General features: G+C 30.5%; 2 protein-coding genes across 4 annotated transcripts in view; both read right to left on the reverse strand.

Moving 5' to 3' along the window:
• The window catches only part of LOC100160187 (uncharacterized protein ZK1073.1), a 49,040-nt gene that overhangs the window by 13,094 nt on the left and 8,770 nt on the right, over positions 1-27,176 (reverse strand). The gene's annotated exons all lie outside the window — the stretch shown is intronic.
• LOC100161478 (protein smoothened) lies at positions 20,172-25,791 on the reverse strand. Of its 3 annotated transcripts, none has more exons than XM_008188302.3 (11): positions 24,858-25,791; positions 24,456-24,578; positions 24,196-24,306; positions 23,235-23,450; positions 23,002-23,174; positions 22,811-22,926; positions 22,320-22,746; positions 22,039-22,215; positions 21,840-21,985; positions 20,911-21,266; positions 20,172-20,564 (listed from the first exon to the last, which is right to left on the reverse strand). In XM_008188302.3, the coding sequence occupies exons 1-11, from the start codon at positions 25,095-25,097 to the stop codon at positions 20,244-20,246; spliced, it is 2,406 nt and encodes an 801-aa protein (XP_008186524.1). In that variant the 5' UTR covers positions 25,098-25,791; the 3' UTR covers positions 20,172-20,243. The 3 variants fall into 3 exon arrangements, with proteins under 3 accessions (XP_008186524.1, XP_008186523.1, XP_001949027.1); XM_008188301.3 differs by having other exon boundaries at positions 20,172-20,606; positions 22,060-22,215; positions 24,858-25,787; XM_001948992.5 differs by having other exon boundaries at positions 20,172-20,606; positions 24,858-25,785.

Genomic DNA, 27,176 nt, shown 5'->3' on the forward strand with positions numbered 1-27,176 from the left:
TACATTAGAAAATTCGTAAAGAGGTCGGTAATATGAAAAGTTGATTTAGAAATTTGGTTAAATAATGGTTTTTTTTTTTTAATTTCATAATACATCATAGTATATTAGTATATAAATATATGACTTATGAGTCAATGTAATATTATGATTTATGTAATAAAACATTTAATATTTAAATTAGAAAATTAAATTTATTCATTAATGAATAATGTTATTTTTCTGTTAATACAAATGAATATCACTAACGATTATTGTTTGATAAGTTTTAAGGCATTATGCTTTTACTGTACTATGAGTCATAACTGAGTATACGCTGAATACAATGTGCAAATATACATCATGCAATAAGTATCATATTATAATTTATAATATACAATATGTATACTATGGACTATTATATTATAACTTATAATTTATGATTTACAATATACATTTATTATAAATGCAAAAAATCATATTATCATATTCTCATTATTATATTAAAGAGTCTCTAATAAATTTAAATTACTTGTGTAGCTACCAAAAAATTATTGATGAACTAAATATTTAAGTTGAACTCTGATAAAAATAAGCAGGTATACTCGAAATACTTCATATTGTATCATGTCACTTGACATTTATAAAATTAACGAAAATTAATTTGTTTATGGTTTAACGCATTTATTAAACAAATTTAAGTAGTGGAATTGGATAAAAACAATAAATAAGACTTCAAAATTATTATAACAACACATTTCGTAATTAATATACTGTAAGTATTTCGAATTTATATAGCTATAATTAATATAATTATTGCAATTTGCAATATAAATGTCATCAAGCTATCTTTAACATTAAAATGTATCGAATAAAATATATAATAACTCTTGTCTCTTGTCATTCTGAAATTATTAAGTATACTCAACTACACGTTTCATTAATTATACATATTACTTTACTATATAGTTCCAACAAATATATCATAAAACTAATTAGGTTTAATCATGGAATATCATTAACTAAAATATATAAATCCAAGGCTGGGCATTAACGAGTTAAAAAGTTAAAGTTAAGTTAATAAGTTAATTTTATATTAACTTTTTAACTTAACTAGTTAATTTTGGCTTTTCATTAACTTAACTGTTAACTTACTAAATTTATTTTTTAATTAACGTGAAATTAACGAGTTAATTTTTCATTTCAAGAAGTAAGTTAAGTTAATTTATTTTGTTTTTAATTTTATCATATTTCACTACTTTAGTATATTTCGTTTTCATGTCAAAAAATATTTACCGTGAATTGTTTAAAATAAAAAATGTATATAATTCGAATTTAACTAATATGGAAACACTGTATAAAATATAAACACTATAGTCTATAATTTAGTTTTGGGTTGGAAAAAAATTAAGTATGTTATTGTTGTATAAACAAATTAACTTTTTTTTAACTTAATAAAAAGTTAACAAAAAGTGTGTATTAACATTTAACTTAACTGAGTTAATCTATAGTTAAATTAACTTTTAACTTTTATCTTTTTGTTATTGATGCATATTAACTTAACTTAACTGAGTTAAAAAAAATCATTAACTTGCCCAGCCTTGTATAAATCACATAAAGATTTTTTTATAAATTAGCCATAAATATTATTTATGTAGTATAGTATGTATAGTAGGTTTTATAATTTTTAATTAACGTTAGCATCGAAAGAAAATTATAAGTTTAAAAATGAGAAGACTAAAAAACATAAGTCTCAATCAGTACAAAATGCATCTTATTTAGAACATTTTAGAGCAAAGGATATAAACTGTGAATAATTAATTTGGCAGTTTGCCATGGAACCCAGAAATAAATATTGTTTTTAATTATCTTATTTATAGACAAAATATCACAACAACATGTTTTTTTATTTTATACTGCACAAATGGTTACAGCTATTAAGTAATATGAGTTTAGATAAGAATATGAGATTCCGAGAATGGAATATTATCCGAGTTCCGACTAACAACCATTTCATATTGATTTACCCTTAAACCAAACGTTTCCGCCTATATAGTCGCAATAAAACTCAGAAACCGCCTCCGCGATGATATTTCAAGCATACTGTATGTTGTGGTCTTTAACTGTTATATAAAAATTATTTACACAATCGTGTTTGGCTATAGTTCGTAGCTAAGTCGTTTGTAATTTTAATAAAATACCATTCACAGTTTAATCTGCTCATAAAAGGCTTTCGACTACGGTATAAAACGGTTTTATAGCTGGTTTGGGTGGTGATGATGGACAATAGCAGAGTATATACGAAACAACGTGTGAATTAGTTCTCATACTAGCCGTCAAACGCTGTTCGTAAATTGTTTAATATACATAATACACATTCTTGGGAAATTGATGAATAAATAAATTGATGTCAGTCTGGACGGGATGGTGATGTGTGTCAGCCGTCAGGTATACCGTGGTCGGATATTAACGAAAGCAATGGGTGCATAAATATTGTAGTTGAAAATATTATGTTGAACAGTTCCGCGAACAAAAATGGCAATTTCAAAAAAATATTAAAATATTATAATATCATCATGTGGCCGCGGATAACAATACCACCGGGCACCGACACGTCGGTTCGGGTTTTCAGTTTCTCCGTCAACACAAGAATTAATTATAATACAGTTGTATGCCGTCGTCCGTCACAATGTCGCATAATATTATTTTTATTTTGTTGTTTTCATTTTCCGTCGCACCTCTGCGGCGCGGTGGCTGGCTCAAACGATTGTACACGGAACGTTTTTCGCACACAAGTGCCAGCGGCTTCAATGTAAAATTACTCAATGGGCCTCCTACAGTCCTACGTCTTGTATAGTTGTACCTCAGTCCTCAGGCTCAGTTATGTACAGAATATTATTATAATTTATATAGTCAATATTTCTATAATAATATGTGTCACTGCAGTTGTGTTGTGATTTATTGGGATATAAGGACGAAGACATGAACATGTCAATTGGTATGGTATAGATTCCGGAGTGTTATGCTTATATACTCTACCCGATAAGTGGTTTTACTGTTTTACTGTTGTTATCGTCTTGCATCGAATATCGCTTGCGAAACAAAGGAAGTATTTTTATTCCGGCGGTAGATCTATGCGTATAACAGAAACATTGTATTACCACATATGGCGCATATATCGATGATATCTAGACTCCAGACTCAAGGGTTCCCAAATTTTTTTATTTAATGGCACACTTCGTATTTTTTATACATTTTTGGCACACACATTGAAAATAAAAATATTTATTATATATTTTTTTTTTATTACAGATGTCCTATAAGATGACGTGTAGATAAACAATTTCAATAAACATAAATAATCGAAATACGAGACAAAAAGGAATACAATATATTTTTTAATAGTTTTAACATTTTGATGACTACAGGACTTCGTGATTTATTTTGAGATTTATTTAAAAGTATAGTTTATTTATAAAATAATTTCAATACACATGAATAACCAAAAAGTAATGTCCCAAGTTAATGTAAAACTATATCATGAAATATAATATATTTTAACACATAGAATAAAATAAAGATTACACGGCACTCTTGAAGAATTTCGCATCACAGCTGTAGGGAATTGCTGCTTCTAGATTTAGAGAGTAGGCTGAGTAGAATAATAACTCCAAGAAAATATAAAATTAATATGCAAATTGATGAGTTTATTGAACCAAAATATTCAAAGTGCATGATATACAGTGTTCGTTCACGTGTACGATAATGTTATAACCGATTGCAGGATAACGTTTACAATAATTAGTAATCACTAATCAATAATATTTTTTTTGTTAAAAGCCAACGCTTAATCAGGTAATGATTTTCGGAGGATAGGTCACCTCAGATTATCCACCTCGCAGGATCTAAAAGGTTATGAAATAAAAATAGGTATTATAGTCCGTGGAATGGACGCACCCGCGAGGCAGCACGCTGCAGTGGGAATCGCGGTAAATCCGTCGCCCTCGTCCGTAGGAACACGGTTTATCATAATGTTCTACTCTAATTTACGCTCGTGAATTTAAATCAACCGGCACTCGTGCCACCCGGGACATATGTGGTCCAGGCCGGGAGGTTTATTATAAATATAATAACATGGCCACAGCAGTGTTATATGAGTGTTTTATACGAATTATAATATTATAATAAGTGGGTAATAACTATACTATTATAACGACGAGTCCCGCCGATCTCCCGCGGGATATGTACACCGCCACCGAGACCGTGCGTATCAAGTTTAACAGTATTTTATAATACGGAGTGGTCTACGTGACGGCCGACACGTCCGTCCGTCGCGCTATTTGACGCCACCACATACCACCGCCGCCCCCCCTTCCCGCAGCCGCGCTTGACATACACCGTGCGCGACGCGGCGCACAAAACACGTACGAACATATGGGGGCATAATAATATTATATACCAGGGGCTGTCAAACGGTCGATCTCGGACGATTTCAAAGTCAAATTACTCTGTTAGAACTTTTGCATTTAGTAGACATAGTTACATACATATATTTCGGCTTAACCGGTTTCTGCAAAGTACTGAAATCACATATTTTTCTCACATTCAAATTTCAAAATCTGAATACCGAGCTACACTTTCTGATTTTCTGATGATAATTTAGAACGGCTTCTTTGTATAGAGCACATTCCCCAGCTTAATAATCGACTGGTCGACGATATGCAATGACGCACGCCTCTCGCCTCTGTGCTGTACTATATTATAATGTTAATAAATTTTGAAATTTAATCTGAAACGCTCATTTTTATGTAGGTACCTAAGTTTATATTTTAATTGTATTATTAATTATACAAGTATGTTTATTATTAATAATTATTAGTCATGAAGACTTAAACTAATAACTCGAAGGACACACTTATATTATATTCTCAACGGATCTTAATAACAGCTAAAAAATCGTAATTACTGTATTTGTGCTTAATTCCATATAATTATTTCCACTTTAAGAGTACACCTATAAACTGTGTTCATGTTGATATCAAGAATATAATATGCAAATATTATACAACATTATAATAGCACTAAAAAAGCGCGAAGCCGCACTAGGCGTGAGGCCCTGTGTGGTCGTACTTCCTGCACACCCTTCACGGCCGTACACAATACGATATTATTATATTTTAATATGTGACGACGGCAGAAATAAACGGCACGTGCGCCGCCGAAACGGTGAGCGAGGAGCACGTGCGCGCGACGGTCGGCAACACTGAATCGGCGGCGGCGGCGGCCAAACCGTTGCAAAAAGCCCGGGGGTCGACGCGCTCGGCGCCGCAGACAACAACAACAAACGCCGAGCGCCGACGGCCGTTGTCGTTGACCCAAATACGTCGTCGTCGTCGTCGTCGTCGGCGGCGGCGGCGGAGGGCGGCCCTCTCGCTTATTTACCAACGACGCATTATTGCCGCTGCCGCTGCCGCTCGATCCCTCCTTCATTCGTCCCACTCGTGAGCGTTTCCTATTCACCGCCGCCAGTCCTTTTTTTTTGTTGATAATGTTGTGCATACAGGGCGATTTATCGAGTCCCGGTGGGCAGTTAAACCGGCAAAATCGAGTGCATCGGAAAATACTTCCAAGTCCAGGCGACTTGGTGGATGAAGGCTGCTGCCGCATGTTTATATAATATAGAGTTTTTCTTTTAAACTATTCCCGTGTTCAATTTTAATTTTATTCTATAATAAATATTAATAATATCATAAAATATCAAAATAATAAATATTACGATTTTCGATCTTCAATATATAATATTATCATCATGTCATCTGGATTCACCAGGATTCATCGCCCCAGTTTCGTCACATAGTATGCGTATAATTGTATAAGACCATATTTTAAAACATACAAAGATTTTTTTGTGCTTTTCAAGAAATTAAGAATTGTGATGCCGAGTGACTGAACATTGTTAGTTGAATGATTTTTATTAAATATTGATGCTTTGCAGTAAAAAGTAAAGTTTTAGTACCTACTTGATTAAAAAAAAAGTGAATTATTACTCATTATATGCTATATAAAACAATTATTTGAAAATATGGTCTTCTAATAGTGTATTCGAAACTCCAAAAAAAAAAAGGAATTTAAATAAACGCACAAAATAGAGGATGAGATTGCTTGGCGAATCGCTCTGTATAACGTCTACCACTCGCCCCGGCCCACAATTCGTCCTTCACGCGCTCTTTGTGATGTGGTTTTACTACATTTTTTCGTTTTCAGACGGCAGAAGGACGAATGAACGAAAATCAGATACGACGAAATAGTCGAATACCGTTTTACAGGCGGCTACGGAGGCTTGTTATTGGGATCGTCGTGATTCAAACCATTGGCGTAATTTGTGGGACACAATAAGGGTGTGCGTTTTCTTGCAACGACACTTTATTCGTAGGCCATAACCAATAACAACTGTATAAAAATAAAAAAACATATCATCATTGTACGAACAAAGTGCAGATTGGTTTTGGAACCTCTGAATTGATTATAGGTTTATTTTCATTGAATTTGCAAAGGATGTAAAACAGTCTTGACTCCGATGCATCCACGCGGTCAACGACCTTCATTGCCGCCAAACTTTTCTTAAAAAATGAATAATAGTATACCTACTAATAATATTGATAGCAACGCGAATTTCGAACATATAGGTAGATCTAACCCGGTATTAGAGTTTTATTTATATTGGGCGCGTTGCGTCAGGGATGAAATTCCTAATTATAGTACTTAACAAGTTGGCCATAATTATTATTATTATTATTTACTAAACCTTTCGCACCGTCGAGCTGTTGCGATCAACAATATTGATATTAACTGCAGTCATTTTACACAGCACACGGCACGCGACAATAACACGCACCTATACAATAATTCAAGCGTTCGTGCGATATTGGTAGGTTCCTAAAGTATATAAAGATCGAATTTTTACATAAATATGTCACGTTGTCGCGTCACTTCATATAATATCATGGACGTATGTACATATTTTTTTTTTGAGGGGGATTCTGCAGGGAACACACGAGAAGGAACAAACAGTAAAGATAAGGCAATCTTTCGGTCTGCAATTCGCTGTTGTCGTCAAATTATCGATCGACAGTAATATTTTTAGCAGGTGCCTCATTGTCGGTCTATTCATAATAATTACAGATTGAAATTACGCAAATTGTATATACATACTTAAAAGTTTAATATATGTACTTTCAAGTATAAAGAACGTGGAATATAATATACATCATCGATATTCAGTGGGTGGTCTACCGCAGCCACGAGCCATATTGTTTGATCGATTTTATGCGAAACCATGACATCGCTAAGGGTAGTTGTTGCATGTGCTGCAGTATACTGGGTTAGGTGTAAAAACTAATATTTGTGCATTAAAACTTACAACTGAGCAATTACATCGGCATCCCAGTATCACGATACCTGTTCCAAGTTTCCCATTTTCGGATTCAATTTTTGAGTTAGTGATGGCCTTACACACTGCTTTATATCCACCCGGATATTACTTCCTAGTTCTATTTATCTATATTGTATGTTTAAAAAATGGAAGATGTATTTAAGTAAGGAAAATCTATGGTTGAAGGTGATTTTTGTTTTATGAATGTGTTTGGCCCTGGAGTTTAGTTTTTCGTTAAACCTAAGTATTATTCTGTATTTCAGCAAGGGATCTGTTTATTGTTTGGAGAGATTGTCTTTGTATTATAGTAAATATTATATACTGTGTGGATAAATTTGGATTCGTTCATTTTTACCCATCAGCGGGAGTCCAAAGGGGAAAGGATGTTTGGATGATTTTGTGCGGATAAATATGCTATTAGAGAATCTATGTAAGAGGAATACATTACTCACTTTATCATCTATGCGTTTCTCAACTATATTATCAGGTTCGTTGATCAGAAAAATATAAATTATACAATGTAGAGAATATTATTGTTTCTTGTGGTACTCTGCCTAGTATTGGTGAGATGTTATATTATATTATAGAGGAGAAGACCGCTGTTGTGGTATTTTGACTGTTATTGATGAGACTGTTTCAAATCGAACCACGTATAATCATTAATTCAAATATGATTTATAAAATAGGTAGTATTATGAGGGATGCAATTAAAAAAACCTATGTTTTTATCAGACTTTAAGCTGGTAATTATAAAGTGTTTTTGTTGCAGGGTCTAAAGCCATCCCCCCTACTCACACTACACCGCGCCATGATCCTGTTGAGTTCCATAGGTATATTTCATACGTAATAACAAAATAAGATACGTTACGTATAATACATACAAGTTGGATATATTCAAATTCTTTACGATACGGTATAGACAACGTGTTTTTAAAGAAAAATATGGTGGCCACCGGCCGTTCATTTCCACATCTGATTCTCAATTCCTTTAAGAATAACCAAAGTAAAATATTATATTATATAAATACCTACAGTATACTTAGGAGCGGGTACCACGATGGTTTTTGAATCTTGAACTTGACATTTAATACCAAAGGTATTTTATGCTATCCATTATACTCAAGAGCAACAAACGCTCACGGCAACATGGACGTATCGTTTTTTTATACAATTTCGAATTCCATGACTCATACCTCTGAGGTGGTGCCGTGGTGGTGATGGGCCGCATTACGAGGGAATCAACCAAAATGTCGGTTATTGTTAAAATTATATCGTATATTTGTATTATGTATAGAAATGAGTAATTGTGTCAAAACATTGTTGTATATTTTGGTTTAACCAAGACGTGGTGTCGTGGTATTAACATAGATGATAAAGAATTATTATATTCTTTATTATCTATAGAGTTAGGTATTAAGTGACTGTCGTAGCGTGGAACTGAGAAGGGCCATAACAAATTTATTTTATCGGACTACTATTTAATCGTACCTATTTACTTATACTTATAATATTCAATATCAATGTTACAGGAATTGTTGGGAATGATTTAGGCACGGAATTTTTCTAAAACGTCATAATTCATATCACTTATAAAATAAAAAAATAAAAAATATTATATTTAAAAAAAATGTGTGTGATAAAATCCGAATCCTTGGAATATAAATGTGAGGCCAATCTGAAGGTCGTGCGTATATATATGGGTAGCTTTTCTTGGTATATACTTATACATATTTTTTTTTGTATGGTCTCAGACTAAAATAATTCTTGATAGTGCACCGTGGTTGTACGTTTTCTTCTCTTATATACGTATAGATAAGTCAAAACGAAATATCATTATTTATTTCGTAAGTACTTAATAATTTAAAAACCAAAAACTTACATTTTTCCTACATTATATAATAATAGATAAGCTATAAAATAAAATAATGGTAAGAAAATAAAATTGCGAGACAGTTATTATCTTATATAACGACTTTTTATAATTTATAATAATACGCACCCTTAGGTTTATTTAGAGATTCCCTACAAGCTTATTATTATGGCTCCTATTCAACAAAAAAACTTAAATGTGGACGTTTATAATCTTTTTATAAAAACAGATGTAGGCTAGATAAACGATTTTTGGTGTGAAGTATATGATATTAGAATGCGACCTCCACAAAGTACAAGCTATATACAGTAAGTATAACGATTCGAATCGGTAGCATAAAATGGCCAGCATTCAAAAACCATAAAACAAATATCCTATTATCATTTGTATATTTGATAATGCTTTAGTTGTCATCAAACCATAATATTCTGATACTTAAAAAATAATAATGTAGAAGTACTCCACGTCAAGAATAAGAGCCTGAATGGCTCTACCATCTTCGTATGGTTTTAATATACACTGCATATCTATAGTGTCCCTGTATATTAAATATATTTAAAAATAAGGAATTAGGAAAACATTAGTATATTCTCAATGTTTTGAACATCCGTATATATTTGTCGACACATATGAGTATTGTTTCTAAACATAATGTTATGTTACAAAAAAACTATTTGGAATTATTTCAAGGATTTTGAATTGAAGTATCTAAATTAAAAAAATTAATAACTGGTCATTCACCGCACACGATAAAATATGTAATACATATAGTTGAGCGGAAGAATCATAGTAGAATTAATGAGTACCTATAGGTACACACATATGGAACATGATAAAATATTTACAAAGTCGTAGAGAATACTGAATAGACATAATTTAATAATAAAAATTGTAATAATTACCATACGTCAACCTAATTATATAAGAAGAACTTTAAAGAATAATGTTAAAAATAAAATTATCTAAATTAATTTTAGAGCTAAAATATTTAAATCCAATTAAAATAGGTAATATGCAATAATAAATAATAAATATATTTATTGCGTTCTTAGCAACATAAGTAAAATAGTAAAATTTATTTTAATAACAAATAACGTGCAGTAAATAAATGTATGGGGGTACCTACACCGCCCTAAGGCCCTAATATGTATATGCACGTTCGCTCCAAAAAAATGTTTTCAGTGTTTATTATTTGAAATGAAAAAAATATATTTTGACAAAGTTAATTAATTACTCACTATGTTATTTACACCGTAATACAGGTAACGAAAATATTTTGTGGGTAGGTACGCATGAAAATATCTTGACAAATTATGACAGACAACTTAATAGGTAGTTCATTTTCTACACACGATGTGCGTGTTATTATTTATGTGGCGCAATGTTATCGAAGGTCTTAACATATCGACACAGGTACTAGCTCGCAATATTACAATCATAATTTGTATACCTACTGACGATTTTCCAAATGTGTTTTTCTTGTCCTATATTAAAAAAATGCAAAATATGTTCTTAATTGTTCTAATAATATACTCAAATATGCATTTATATGGAGTATTGACAAAAGATTAAAAAAATATGCGAAATTAAATTTGGAATGTAAGCTTTCAAGTCAGTGTTGTACGCGCGGGGGGGGGGGGGGTGCTAACCAAGCGAACAAAGATAATTCAAACGAATACGGTTCAACCAAGAAACTTTATATTTAAACGTATACTACAGTCAAAAGCAAAAAAAAACTTAAAAATATAATAATATCTTCCAAAATAAAAATCGTTTATTCAAAAACACAATATATGTCATATGAATACGTCATATTAATGCATTGTTTCCATTTTTCAACAAAAATGGTTTATCACCATAAATGTGTGTTAAGTACTTACATTTTTGGTCTCATGACATGATTGTTAATACTTTTTCAGTTTTTCTATTGAAAATATATGTGTTGTTCATTATGATTTATGAGTATTATTAATTAATAGCAATAAATAACATCGGACTACCGAATGTGTTGGACAGTGGACGCTAAGGAACGTCTGAATTATAGCGATTCTATTATTATACCTACCAACCACTTTCAGGAAAGTGGTTTAAGGTTATTTGAAGAACAAAAATTCAATGAATATCAACAGTTGTATTAAACGTTTACATTTTAAATAATATAATTAGACTTTGAAATACAACTTACTGAACATAATATATAGCATTTAGCCTGGTTGGTATAATATGCTTGTACTTTGTATACCTGTAGAGTGACTAGTGATGTGCACAATTTTATATTAATATACCACGAAAATAACATCATAATTTCCAATGAAAGTAGGAATATTCAATACTCAATAGGTTAATTATACGTTTTAGATTTGTACCTATATAATTGATTTAATTCATTAAAATATTTATATATTATTTAAATTTGTATTATTTATATTTTATTCTTCCAGAATATAATTGGTCCTACCGAACATGTTAATGCGAGTGGGGGGATGTACAGTCAATACTAATTAGTAATTATACATTATAAAATAATAGTAGTAAACAAATAATAATATTACCAAGAACTATGAAGATACTTTGGTCAACCGTTATTAATATTTTATTTTAGTACATAATATTATTAGGTATTCATGGTAAAATATATAGGTACTAAATTTCAACAGTTTAGTGGTACCATAATAAATTGAAAACATTTATTTTTTCATCAAGTGTATTAAATGATTACTCATTTCAAAGGTTTATAACTATTTTATTTAAATAATTATTTATTACTTATAATGTTTGTATAGGTACTTATAATTTGTAATCATTTCAATATTTTAGAGCTAAATAACATTTTCTCTATAGATACTAACCTTAAATTAAAACTGTGAAATATATATTTTCTAACAATGGTCAGTTGTTAGGTCGGTAGATACTTAAAATTAGAGATTCTGAAATAGGTGGTGTTATAAAAATATATACATAAATGTAAGAATTTTTATTCATAATTTATTAGAATACATATTTTGTTGTTATTTAATATTCACTGCAAACATGCAATGTTTAATTAAAAGTTAAAACTGTTATTAATTGTTAACAACATTATTGATAATTTTTATTTTTCAAACTTCATTAATGTAATTAGAACAAAACAATTTTTAACTTGAAATAAAGTTACTTTTAAATATATTAACAATATTAAATTTAATACTACTATTGTCCACTATTAATCAGTAGTACAATAATATTATAGTGGAATAGTGCCTGCAGAGTAACATTTTTTTTTAATGTCTACATTTGCATATTGCATGTATACAAATGAATAATTAATCATTAACGTCACGAGAATATTATATGCACCTACCTACATAAATATATTTTAAGTTATTTATTGTTAACACTTGGATCAGCTACGTGCCTACGTACGACGACCATTCACTCACCAATATCTACACCGGGCTATATAATTGTATCTTTCTACATTCTGACCAGGGGCGTATTTAGGTAGGGGCTATGGGTCCCATTGCCCAGAGCGGCAAATTTTTAAAGATTTAGAGGGGCGGCAAATTTTTATTTTTATTTAACAAATTATTCGTTTGTCGTCACACATGTAGGTATTTTGAAAGATTTACTATTTTATTTATAATATTTTTTCACTCTTAACTGGTACAATAATGTTGTTTAAATGTCTAATTATACCTTCCTTGTTGAATGTAACATTACAATTTTAAATTAGTATATATTTATTATATATATTATATGCAGTATATTAGTAAATACATTTACTGTTGAGGGGGGCGGCAAATATGTGTTGCCCCTATCCTGAAATTCCTAAATACGCCACTGATTCTGACAATCAGACATATTTGGATACGATTTTCTACTTGTGTACCTACCTAATGTGTACAACTTTAGGGTGTATAATATTATTGTTGTTAAAACTTTCTCAATACGACAATACGACAATGTTTAATATTTTGTATGTACCTAAAATTTTTGTTATAAAACGTATAATTGAACGATGCAATGAAACTAAGGTACAAGTGGTACAACAACGTACAACAATAAAAAAAAAACATTTAAAAGGGTATCTAATAATTTTACATTAATTAACGTAAAAGTTGATTAAATTAAACTTGTTTTTATTATTATGTAATTATTTGTTTCATAAATTATTTATGTTTTTGATGTTACAGTAAAAATATCAAAAATAATAAAAAAAAAAAACTAATTAATTTACCTGAATTTAATTTTTATAATTAACCTAAATTGTAATTCATTGTAACTATACATTTTATTTCTTAATATTCATATTAAATGATAATGAACGATGGTTTTAATGAAGTTGTCTATTAAAAATGTACATTCAGGATTCATTAAAACATTTAATAGTATAGTAATAAAATTATAATACATTATAATAATTGAGTTTTTTTTACACTTCTCTTAAACAAGTTTTTCCAAAAACTGTGTTGTATCTGTATTATAATATATATATATACATATATTTAAAACATTAATCACGTTGAAAAACCACCCTCCATATATTTAATTAATTTAGTTATAATTTCAGGGGGTTTCATCGATTCGCCAGACCTTTTAATACTATGGGATAAGGTACATCGATTCCACCAGGGAAAAAAATAATCCTCCCAAACAAAAATAATAGTTTTATTTTACTTAATACTTACATAGGTATATTATAAATATTATATGAAATACCTATATAAAAAAGTTATCGTTAAAAGTTAACGTTTAAAAAAATCAATCGTTTACATTTCATTAGTTTGGCATCATCACATTATTAAAAATATTATTGTACAACTTTTGACATTTGACGACATTCTATATATCTACATCGTATAATGTATACATGATAAAAATGTTTTCAAATTTAAATTGTATTATTTTGTATATTATTTTGTATATTATATAATATTGTATTGTATTTATTTTATTTATTTAACTGTTGTATTATTTTATAAATATTATTTATATTGTATTGTATTAATGATAATAATTGATTATTAATTTATTTTATAATATTTAAATGAATTGTTTAATTATTTTGTAGATATATTATTACTATTATAGCAGAAATAGATTGACACCTGTAACAGGTAGCAGGTTGAGTTAAAAATTGGTGGGTGGCGGAATCGATAGGTTGTTTTTAGCAGTGCCGCAAAAACCGAGTGTGCAGAGCGTGCCGCGCACACGGGCCCCAAGGCTTACATACATTTGGGGGGCCCCGGGCCCAACCTGGAGCAGACACTAAAATTGTTACTCACAATCATTTTTTTCTAAGTTAAAACATTAGTGTAGTGTAGGTATACTAATATTACTTATTAAATTAAGTATGTTAAAATAGAATGGTAAGTTTTAGTATATTATAAAATCAAATGGTACTAGATAGAATCACGTATGTGGTGTGTACTATGTTAGAAAAAGGTGGGTATCAAGATGTATTCAAGTGTCAACGTTTCATACTTTCTTAGTAGGTACTATTAATTTTTCCATAAGATCTATTTTTATCGCGTCTATGGGTTGTTGCTTGTCGAATTGTCAGGAGAACAACTGATTGATACTCGAAAACGACGAGGGTTGTCGAGTGACGACGTGCCATAAAAGTAATGTTATTACCAGGGCTCGTAAGTTCATGCATCTGCATGTTTTTTTTGCTACACAGGAAAACACGCTAGCTGAGATAAAAATCCGTTTCATAACAATAGTAATAATAATATGAAGCTTGGTAGTGCATGTTTAAAACATGATGTTTTTGCAGGTTTTGGGTGTAAAGGCATATTTGGCATATAGTCGATTTTTTACAGTCGTTAGTGCATATTATTTCATAAAAATATTTTTTAGACAAATATTTGAAATGTTTCTTGTTTCTTATTTACTTTCCTGTTTACAAAATTGTAGTGTTTTGATTTATTTTTATTCAGTGAGTGTGTGACTACCTATAATGTCCCAGTACCTACATACTTATTTAGATTTTATGCGTTTTACGAAATATCGCGGAAACGGTGTAATCGCTACCACTACCATCCTCCACCGTATAAAGTGGCAGCTTCTCACCAACCAGCATTTATAATTTTGTACATTGCTACACTTTACAGTATAGTTTTCTTACACTCGCCGATGAGTTTACTCGTATAAGTCGTTTGCGTTTATCCATTCAATTTCCTGTTTTAGTGTTTTCATGTGAGATATAGGTAGGTTAGGTACTACTGTACACATTATTCATATTTTATTTTAACAATGCCGAAAGAAAAACAAACAGTTGCGGGCCGTTTGCAAAATTTTGGGGAGGAATTTGAATTTTTTTTAAATTTATGGATTAATTCTTATTATTTTCAAACTTTTTCATGATTTTTTTACATAATGCATATTTTGAGTGCATAATTTAAAAATGTTAGAGCATATAAATGCATATTTTCGAACTTTTTAGTGCATATTTTAATGCATATTTTGACAATTTTTAGTGCATGAATGCATGCTTATTTATGCATTTTTTAGTGCATGAAGTAACGAGCCCTGGTTATTACTTATTAGTGTTTATTTATAAACTATTAAAATGTCGTGTTATACCAAGAATAATATCGAAACAATAGTATATAATACATAGTACAATAAAAATTAATTTAGGAACGGGCCCAAAAAGAATATCGCACACGGGCCACTTATTATGTAGTTGCGGCACTGTCTATTAGGTACTTATAACGCGATATACATCAACAAAAAACCGTGGTACTATCATAGATATATAATAGTATACTTTAGAAGTTTCAAGTACCCACGAATAATATTATACAATCACAACAAAATAACTAAAATAGTTATCCAAGGTTTTTAATATGTAATTTCGTCCAAATTTGTACTTAAAATGACTATAAAAATAAACTGTGTAAATGTATTTTTTAGATTTTTTGGTAACGGAATTAATTACTTACGTGGAATCTTGTTTTAAATTTTCAATTCTTAGATACAAAAATTGAACATTTTATAAATTTTTAACTACAAAATAATATTAAAATTTGATAAATTTTGTCAAAATTTGATCTTTAAATGCTTATAAAAAAAAAATTATGCCTACGTATTTTTAATATTTTTCAACTGATATTGTAACAATATATCAGAAGCTTTGTATTACATTTTTACACTTTTTGGCCCAACAGATAAAACTTTATTGATATTTATAGAAAAAAAAACTAAAGAAATTTAAAACTGAAAATGTCCGTAAACAGCTCAAAAAGAGTCAAAATATTTTCAAAATTGTATGGTGTATAGGAGATGCTTATATAAACATTCAATAAAAATTTCATGTATCTGCAGTTATTCGTTTTTTGAATTACAACAAAATAAGGAAATCGCTACATGAGAAATCGAGTGAATATCCAATGTTGTAAAAAATTTGAATTTCAAACGATCATAAAAATTTAATTTGACTTTCTTATAGATATTTTTTTGTTTGATAAAGGAAGATAATCCTATAGGGAATCTTGAATTACATTTTCCTATCCTAAGATTTAAAAAAAAAATTTTTATTGATTTTCTAAATGCGAAATAATTTGCAATTTTCGTGATTATTCATATTTTGGTCAATATTTTAACTTTATATGTTTATAAGATAAAATTTGTGAGTACAGATTTTTAATATTTTTCATCTGCCTTTGAAACAATATATTAGGAGTTGTCTAATAAATTTTCAAGCTTTTTTGCCCAACAAATAATATTTTATTTGTATTTATAGAATAAAAAACTAAAAAAATTGGAAACTGAAAATATCCGTAAACAGCTCAAAATATTTTTAAAATGTTATGATGTATAGAAAATTCTAATATAAACATTCAGTCAAAATTTCATGTAGGTGAACCCCCCTCCTCCCCAAAGTACAGAAAAGATACTGTTGAAGAAAATCTAAGCATTGTTACTGTCTTAAAAGGTGATGACGGAGACAAAAAAAAATGTTTAATTAAAATAAGACACATCATTGTAAAATTAATACATTCATCGCTCCGCTCAGAATCTAAAATATCAACTGAGATAAATTAATAAATTGATAATAGGTCAAATCGCTCTAATATCAAAACTAACAGAACACTAGTGAAATTGAAACTAGTGTACAAAAATTTGCTACGTCATACGTGTGTAAGACGGAGGCAACAAATGCATGGGTAGCATCCTCTTAAACAATTATTCAAGTTCCTACGTGGTACCTTTATTAATTTTTCTTATTATTAAATTAAGAACATAAAATATATTTAAGTACTTTCAAGCCAACAACATTATAACAATGAGTAAGCTAGGTGTGAATAATATTGCTACTGTTTTGATTTTTGTCAATAACAACCCGTTTCCTAGGAAAACCACACGTCAACTGGGGTCACAATTTGCATACCATTGGGGCAATATTATTATGATTATAGTTAAAGTGATATTCAGAATACATAATTTGCAGGGCCCCGCGCTCTTGCCATTCCAACAGTTCCAACCCCTAGGGCAGGTGGAACCGTGTATTTTGACCCAGTTAAATTTTAACCCCCGGTAAATATTTTTCACATTATATTACATTATTACATTATTTCACATTATTATACATTAAACTATCTCCGCTCAGAATCCAAAATGAAGACATCGACTAGATCCACGCGTATGTTGTAAGTTGAATGTAGGTTCTTTTAGGTATTAGTTGTCTGTTAAAAGTAATTTACAAATTACAATTTTAACTTATTCAATTACGTTAAAGTAAAAGATTAATGTATTTGATACCTACGTTTTAAAATTGTTATATTGTCTATCTTGTGAATGTAAGACGAAGAATTCAAACATAATATAATAAATATCTAAACCAAACATATTATTTTCAAATATATAATATTTTATTAAGTCTAGTGAATTTCTACTCTGGGGTAAATATTCGCTAAAGAAAATTTTACTGGGGATAAATATTCACTAGTGAAATTTTACTTGAGGTAAATAATCGCTGCCCTAGTAGCACGAGGTGTCCTTAAGGATTCTTTACGGAGTCCTTGTCAGGAAAGTAGGGACTCCTAATGGATTCCCATGACTGTCCTCACAATCTTTGAATGCTTGCCACAAGGATACCAATTCAGGAGTCCTTTGTGGGAAAAATGTTTGTTGGTAAGAGCATCAATCGAGATTGTAGTATAGACCGATTTGGCCTATTTTCTTTAAAAATATTCATAATTTTCAGAATAAACTTTTTATGGAAAGAAAATTTTGGAAAAAATAAAAGGTGTTTTCGATGGAATTTTTCTATAAATTATTTTTTGTTTTTAGATGGTTTCCAATATTGTAATATATTAATAAAAATTAGTATTTGACGATTCGAGGAAGTTTTAGATGATGGATACGATTCATAAGGTTTGAATAATGGAGGAATAACAGCTATTCAAATCATCACTGCATAATTCTTTATTTAAGCTAGCAGCAATTGGTTATCCGTAAAAAAAATTACTTGTTACCATTTACAAATTTAAAATTAAATTTTTAAAGTTTTGAACACTTAGGTATGCACAGAATAATGAATAGGTATTAAATATTAAATAACGAATTTAACAAAGTTTGAATCATTTAAAAGTTGACATTTTTTCACGGCAAACTAAGTGCACTGGATCAGTTAGTACATTATATATTGTCATACGTAAATACTTAATATTAATGTTCAATTAATTGTCTTTTTAAGAGTACTTTAAGGACTTGAAGAGGACTCCTATCGATGTCCTATTACCATTGGTGAGGGAGTCCTTGGTGGGATATCAATAGGACTCTATTGGACTCCTGGTTATATGTTATTTATTAGATTTTCTGTAGTCTAGACAGGGACATTCGTGGGACTAAAGAGGACTCCTTGCAATAGTCCTTTTTATTGCCTGTTTTGGAGTCCTGGACAGGACACTAATTTACTCTCCGGTAGGAGCCCTGGTGCTACTAGGGTGGTGAAATTTTACCTTTGTAGGGGTAAAATATACCTAGCGAAAATTTACCGGGGTAAAATATCACTGAGGTAAATTTTCGTGGTTACACCGGCACTGGCCCACTGGGCAGATGCATAATATGTACCGCATTGTACATTTGTATCCATACAAATTACAATGTATAATGCACTCGCATGAAAATTACGTTATACTATTTAAGTATACTTAAGAGGACGCGGCACCCGCATGTGTTGTCTCCGTCTTACAGGCACATAACATCTTACGCACATTTTAAGCGCAGCAGATCACGTTTAGCACCTGTAAGACGGAGACAACACTGCACGCGGGTGCATCAAGTATACTTAATAATTCTAAAAATCAGAATTTGAATTAGTGTTTTTAAAATAATGACTGGTTCTTCATCGTACCATCGATTGTCCATCATTATAATACTACAGTGGTCGCCTAAGTGTTGGGCCACAAAATCATACTGCAATCGCCCACCTAAACTTGTTCGCTATGGAGATTTCCATACTTCGGATTGCTGATAACCTGCCGATTCACTTGCCAAATTTGCGATTTGTAATGGAAAGTGGAAGCCGCTCGCAAATGTTTTATGTTGCGGGTGAGTTAGAGAGGAAAAACAAATTTAGATGTGAATCATATCATCAATCCAAAATTATAATCAATTGAATAAAAAGAAAGTAAATAATAAAACTAAATATATTTATTTCAGTATTGTTGATGCAGTACACTTAAAAGTTAAAATTCACTTTTAAATTTACTCAATTTTGAAATCTTATAGGTAAAAAATATAAATATGTAAAAATATAAATCAATCTTTAAATCACATAGGTCTAGGAAACCACAAAAATAGTAAGTAATATTATTATACAAAAATTATTATCATTATAAAACCTAAAGCTTAACTCAGTTGAAATATAAAATTTTTGTAAAAGCATTTGGTTTTTGAACATGGAGCATGTCTCCCTAAATTTTAGGAACTTTTGTTATTCCTAACTTATGTAAAAAAGTAATATCTGTAATCCTAATCTGTATCAGAGTTATTGGATGATTTTTTTTCTTCCTCCGTGTCAGTGTTTGTGTCTGTGTCCACGATAGCAACTGATTTATACATCCCTCTTCTGTCATATTTAGTGAAATCTTCTAGTATAAACTGTTCAGATTGATTACTACTGGTTAAACCCTTAAGACTCATCTGTAACAGTTTTGTATTAACCATACTTAAGGATGATATTGAAAGGGTTTTCAGTGTTTTCATTTGCTCTTTAAGACTCTCATCAATGCCAGCTGAAGCTGTTCTTCTTTCTAAATTAGGAATAGCAGTTAGTTGTAATTCTGTATCACGCTGTGAACACACATTTTCAAATTCAGGAAATGTCAACGTTAACTGAAAATACAAACAGGTGATTAAATATTGTTTTTAAAAAGGTACTTCAGCAGTAACTAGTTTTAAAAAAATAACTAATTGAGAGGACACTACACAGATATTTTTATATTTAATGTATTTTTTTTTTAAATTTAATATAACAGTATTTATGAAGAAAAAAAGTTGTAGGTTCAAAATCTCTAAATTAGGACCTACGACTAGTTGTAGAAGCATACACTTTATGGGGGTCTGTAAGTTTTAAAGTTAAGGATATTGGGTTTAGTGGTCCAAAAGTATAAAAATGTGTTTAATACTTATATCTTACTTGACGATTTATATCTTGAGACGTGACACTTCCCTTCTGAGATGATGGTAGTTTGCACAGCAATTTATTACTTCTTTTATGTTTTTTTTTAACATGTTTGGAAAATCGACGGACTTTACGAGTCATTTCAAATGCTTTTACTGATATGGTAGAATCTAATGAATGACTACGAGATTCCACAGAAACTCTACACATACTATAACTAATTTCTGAGTCTGACTGCAAACATGAAGATGATACTGATAGTTGTTCTTCACCAGTTAATGCTCCACGTCTTCGTATAAATTTGGGTAAGGCAGCAGCCCAAGTAGAACTTATGTTATCTGTTAGGTTACTGTTTAAACCAAATACCAAACCTGAAAAGTACAAACATTTTGAACTTTAAATTCCATTGAATCCAAAAGTATCAATAATTGTACGTATACATTTATATTATTATACATCAATGTTTATATATTATTATAAAATTCTGAAGTTTTTTCATATACTTTTCTCTCTATAAATGGTTGTATAAATCTTATTTTTAAATTATATTGTGTTGCATGGTATATCTTGTACAATTTAAACTAACAATTTATCGGTTCATTTAATGCCGGTTTAAAATATTTTGCTCATTAGGTCCCAATTATCTCAACATGTTTTTTTATTCTATTAATAAAGATAGTTAAATATAGCCACTTTTAAAATAACTAAATTAAGTTAAAATATATTATGTTACTCAGTACATATTATACATTAGTTAGTATACCCAATACTTATTTATTAAGTATACATTTAATAAAATGAAGACTTTAAAATTATCAATTTTTTTATTTTAATAACAAATACTAGATATTATAATTTGGTTATATTAAAAAATAATTTTTAAACAGTAATTTATTTTGTAGATTAAATTGAAATTGTTTAACCCATTTATGAATAAAATTTACCAAACGGATCTTCTTTTGAAAATGTAACAGTAAAATCATTACTATTAAGTTGATGTCTTTTAGCAAAAGCGCTAGCAATCAACTTATGTTTATTATACTTAGAAGAGTCTTGGTTTTTCTGTTCATGACCTCGCAATTTCTTTAACCTAAAAATCAAATTAATTAAAATTTAATAATTAATAACAATACAAGTACACACCAACGAATTAAACACTCGCACCAAGCATTGCCAATTTGATTAGTCCACACCCAAAATGACATTAGTACTGCATTTCCAAATAACACTAATATATATAGTTGTTTTTTAGATACACTTGGTTTAAACTCAATACGACAATTTCCTATATCTGTATCTGGTATAATGCCAAGTTTGCACCTGCAAAATTATAGATACTATAAACATACTGACTAATATAACAATTATATGTATAGATAGTTTGTATGATTATTAGTTAAGCACTTCATCATAATAATACTTACACAATATATTTTCTAAGACTATCTTTCCATAAATGATCATTATTGTATTCGTAAATATAACACATAAACATTGATGAAACAAATACAACAATCAATATCATGAACATTATCACTTTAATTGCTGCTGAATGAATCTTTGACTTTGCTTGTTTGGAAATTACTTGTGTGCTCTCTTTTTTTAAAGCTAAGAGTCCAAATAATACTCGGACCAAATAAAATAATCCAATCAGGACAGATATTAATACTGGTATTAGTACAAATATAATACTATATATTTTATTATTGACGCCTACAAAACATGTGCCAGTTACACTATCACCATCAATCTCTCCAAGTACCATCACGACAACACAAAACACTAATGGTATAGACCATGCTAGTAAATGAAAATATCCACCTTTTTTATCAACCTTTTCTTGGATTTTTCCTTAAAATAAAAAAACATATTGTAAACCAAAATATTTATGAAAAATATATATATTTTAACTCACCAAAGGATTGAAATGTCGTGTGAAGAGAGTAAGTAAAAATAACAAACCAAATAAATGCAGCAATTAAAAAGTAGTATGAGAAAACAAAATTTATAACACACGAAAGATCTTCATCACTGATAAAAAAAAAAAATAATTTTAAATACAAAGTATAAAAGTATAAATGGTGAATTTTAAGTTTAAGAGCCTACCTAGGTTCTGATGTTTTTCTAGCACCATTTTTCCTACAAACAATATCATCTCTTGTGCCAGACCAAAATTGTGATAACCACCCAAAACATATGAATAAAAAACATATATTTATGTAGAGTATTACAATGTTAGGATATCGATTTAATGATTGCCATTCGATCATGAACGTAAGCTGAAAATAAAATTAAACTGCTAAAAATATTTATAAAATATCAATGAACTATTTACTTACAATAGCAAATATATTACAAAGTCCAGCTATAGTAGCAGTCCACGCAATAAGATTATGTATTTGTCGGTGTTCATCCATAGAAAACAAAGGGTCATAACACTGAAGATCACAACCTTCAAAATTAGGATAATGATAAGCTTCAGGTCTATAAGTTTGTACAAGTGGAGATTCACAACGACCAGCCGTTGAGTTGAACTTTAACTCGCGCAAATCATTCTGAAAATTTTAATAAGAGTAATTAATATTATTTAAGTAGTTATTAGAAACTGATAAAAAAATTACATGCTATGTTTAATATAATATCCAGCTTATTACATATTTACAGTTGTAAAAATTAATTAATTTACTAGGTTTTATAGTACTTATTTGTAATTTTTTTTTATTTATGAGAAAATGTGTCAAATAATTTTTTAAATAGTAATACATTTGTAATTTATTAATTGATAGGAAATTAATAATTTCAAAAGTAATACAAATTAATATTTAAAATACATAGATTAAAAAACTAATTTAAATACAGAAAAAATGGATTTACAGTATTTTATGTATACAATAATTAAACAAAGTGTTATTTTTATAGTTTTGAAAAAATAACTCAGCTCAAGTTATCAATTACAATAACTATTTATTAGGTATTTATATCTCTGAAGTTCAGAGTATCATTTTGAGCAATGTCACACACTAAAAAAGGGGTCACAACCCCGCACACAAAAAAATGTATTTTTACAAAATGCTACTCTTCTCTAATATCAGTAGTATGAAATATAATTCAGGGAAAATTATTATTGGCACAACTCTCTTCAATAAAAATTATGTGAGTTACAGATCTTGAAAAAAGAGGGGATAAAATATTAGAGTGGATAAGGGTATATTTAGGAATAACACCACACTAGTACTTATGTCTAGTTATAATAAAGTTTTTTCTTGAATGAATATTAATAATGAAAATCAAGTAGTTTACCTTGCATAATTTTGCAGGATAGATTGTGTCATTTTCACAATTAAATTCTGCAGGCCATGAATTTTCAATTTTGAGAATTTGACAATGGTTTTCAATAAGTTTACACATTTCCTGTATCAAATAACATTAGCAATTAATCATGTGAGGCGTGAAATATATCTGTCATATCTGTAAATGATATGTATCAACAACAACAAATAGTATTTGGTTAACATCAAATACTATAAACATTAACTGGTAATGACTAATTAATATTTTACCTGTGGAGGTAAATGTAAGCTGCTATTCTCGCAATTGGGCATGTATAATGCACACAACAGTGGTTGGATAGCCGCCCAACATTTTGGAACTTTTTTGAGCCCTTGCCAATAGTGCAATCGCTCCTAAAAATAATAATTAAATAGTGGTGAAAAAAACCACATTGACAGCATATACTAAATATCGGTATATAGTGCGCGGTCAAAAATTAAAATTTTGCTATTATTGAACATCAGTATCCAATACTTAATACTTTTAATTTTAAAAATGAATACCATATAGCTATGACTTGTTTGTGATGATTTAAGCTTTTCTACAAATCCAAATGTAATTTTGATAAATTTGAATCCTCCTCATGGTTGACCGCACACTATAATATGATTATGGTATAAAAAAATATGTACCTGAGCTTCTTCTGGAGTTTCGGCATCCGGAACGAGATCCGTAGAGGTAGACGTGTAAGGCAGTTTCACCCCCAAACATGACAACGAGTGGTTCATGTCCAAGCATCGTGAATGCGGCCTCTCGCAGTACTGCAGCTTACTTTTCGATTTCGACAAGCCTAACAACACCTGTGGCGTACTACACAGCAGCAACAGTTGGAAGACGATGGCGGCGGCGCTCCGCACGCGGTCGCGTTTCATCGTGTCTCGATGTGGATGTCATCCGAGTACAACAACAATGACACGTGAAAACGGTACGTGAGCATTTGAGATGAGATCGGACAACGGTTATGAGTGGTTTGTATGAAACGCGTTTTCTGCCGCTACAACACGACGTCCTGATGTCCAGACAAGAGAAACAATAGGCACGACGTCTGCCGTCAAATTCTTAGCGTTATTAGTATTCTCTTTCGGGTTTCCGGCCGGCGGCGAACGTGTAAAATATTACAAAATTAAAACAATGTTAAGGCGCGCGCCAAATGTGAATATAGAATAATAATATTACAATTTACAAGGAGCGCTTGGCACACGAATACACGATAATGGCGGGCCGGCAACTGGCAACCGGCAAGCGGTTTGATATTTTGATGGTGTGGTATTGCGGCGAGGCCGTGGTAGTCGTTGGTCGGTGGTGGTGGCGATGATGGTGGGACGGGTAGAGAGGTGACCACGTGTGTGGTCTCGGCGTCTCGCTGCTGCCACAGACCCGTACGAGGTTTTATTATTATATTCCATAATACCTATATCATGCCTCTATGGACATTGGACACTCCGGTTCGGTTCCACGATAGTGGGAGGGTGACAAGCCGATGCAAGTGTGCGACGCGCATGCAAAACATATCGTGTATGGTATGGTACTAAAATGGCCACAGAATGTCAGAATATAACAGTGGCGTACTTATATGTACTGTATAGTGTATACCCATCACCCGCATTATTATTTGTTAACTTGTTAATTTTATTGTTATTATATTTCATAACATTATATAGGTGATAATTTTTATGTGTATAATTTATGTAGAGTATACAGTATACAGCTATTATAGTATAGACATACTGGGTGATTCATTAAGAACACGAATATAATGTAACTTGTAAGTATGTAACAGAACGGGTACAGTGCAGTATTGTGTAAGACGCGTGAGTGGTGGGGAATGATGATGAGCTCCAGAGGGACAACGCGATTACGCGAAGGAGATCGTCGAATATTTTATAAGGACACAAGGTGATTCACCGAGAGCATGCTCATCCCAATTTTTTCCTTTAAGAGGACGTTGTCACCGTCTTACAAGTGCGTAACATAACAAATTTTACGCTCAGCAGAACACGTTTATCTCCGTTAGCTTAAAAATTAGAACGAATTGACCTCTTACACAATTTAAAGGTAAGATTATTACCTAGACAAAGACATAGGATTTTTATTATATTTTAATTTTAAAGCGAGTTATGAGTATTTTAAGATGTACAAACAGTGTTAGTGAGGTTGTCGAATTCACGATTGTCTGAAGGGTATATGTAATTATTTTCGAAATAGCTCGGGCTTTACGTTTTTCAGCTCTGAACAATCTGATTAAAAGAGGGAGGTTTATGGTAGTTTTGTGGGGGGAAATAGGTGATTAGCAGGACCATGCCGTTTTTTATTTTGTGAGGAGATTTACTGCTTGGTCGCAACCTCTGGGGGATTTTAGACTTGTATTAAGATTTATTTTACTTTCAAGGGATGATTTGAAAATTACTGAGTCCATTTTACCTTGGGTTAGGGAGGGTTTGTTTGGTTTGTTTTGAGGGATCGTATCAATTGTGAAGAGAACCAAGTTGGTTACCATGGTATTTAGATTAGGATTTGTTTAAGATTTTTGACATAAAAAAAGGTGGGTAAGTGGATGTCGCTCTGCTATACAGTAGGTTACAAGTGGGTCACTGTATAATGGATAGTATTAAATTTGAATTCAATGATATAATATCACTGTATAAGAAAAACGATTCTGAGCGGAGACGGTTTGTCAGTCTAGGTATTAGACATACCTATTATAGGTAGATATACTTATCTATAGTATTAAAAAAAAATTGACCTATAATAGGTATTAATAATAAATTCCAAATTAATCATATCACAATATCCATCAGGTAACGCGTTATACATCAACAACAAACCGTGGTACTATCATAGATATATAATAGTATACTTTAGAAGTTTCAAGTACCCACAAATAATATTATACAATCATTACAATCACAACAAAATATATCAAATAATTATTCCTGGTTTTTTAATATGTA

The sequence above is a fragment of the Acyrthosiphon pisum genome, chromosome A2 (assembly GCF_005508785.2).
Source record: "Acyrthosiphon pisum isolate AL4f chromosome A2, pea_aphid_22Mar2018_4r6ur, whole genome shotgun sequence".
Taxonomy (NCBI): Eukaryota; Metazoa; Arthropoda; class Insecta; order Hemiptera; family Aphididae; genus Acyrthosiphon; species Acyrthosiphon pisum.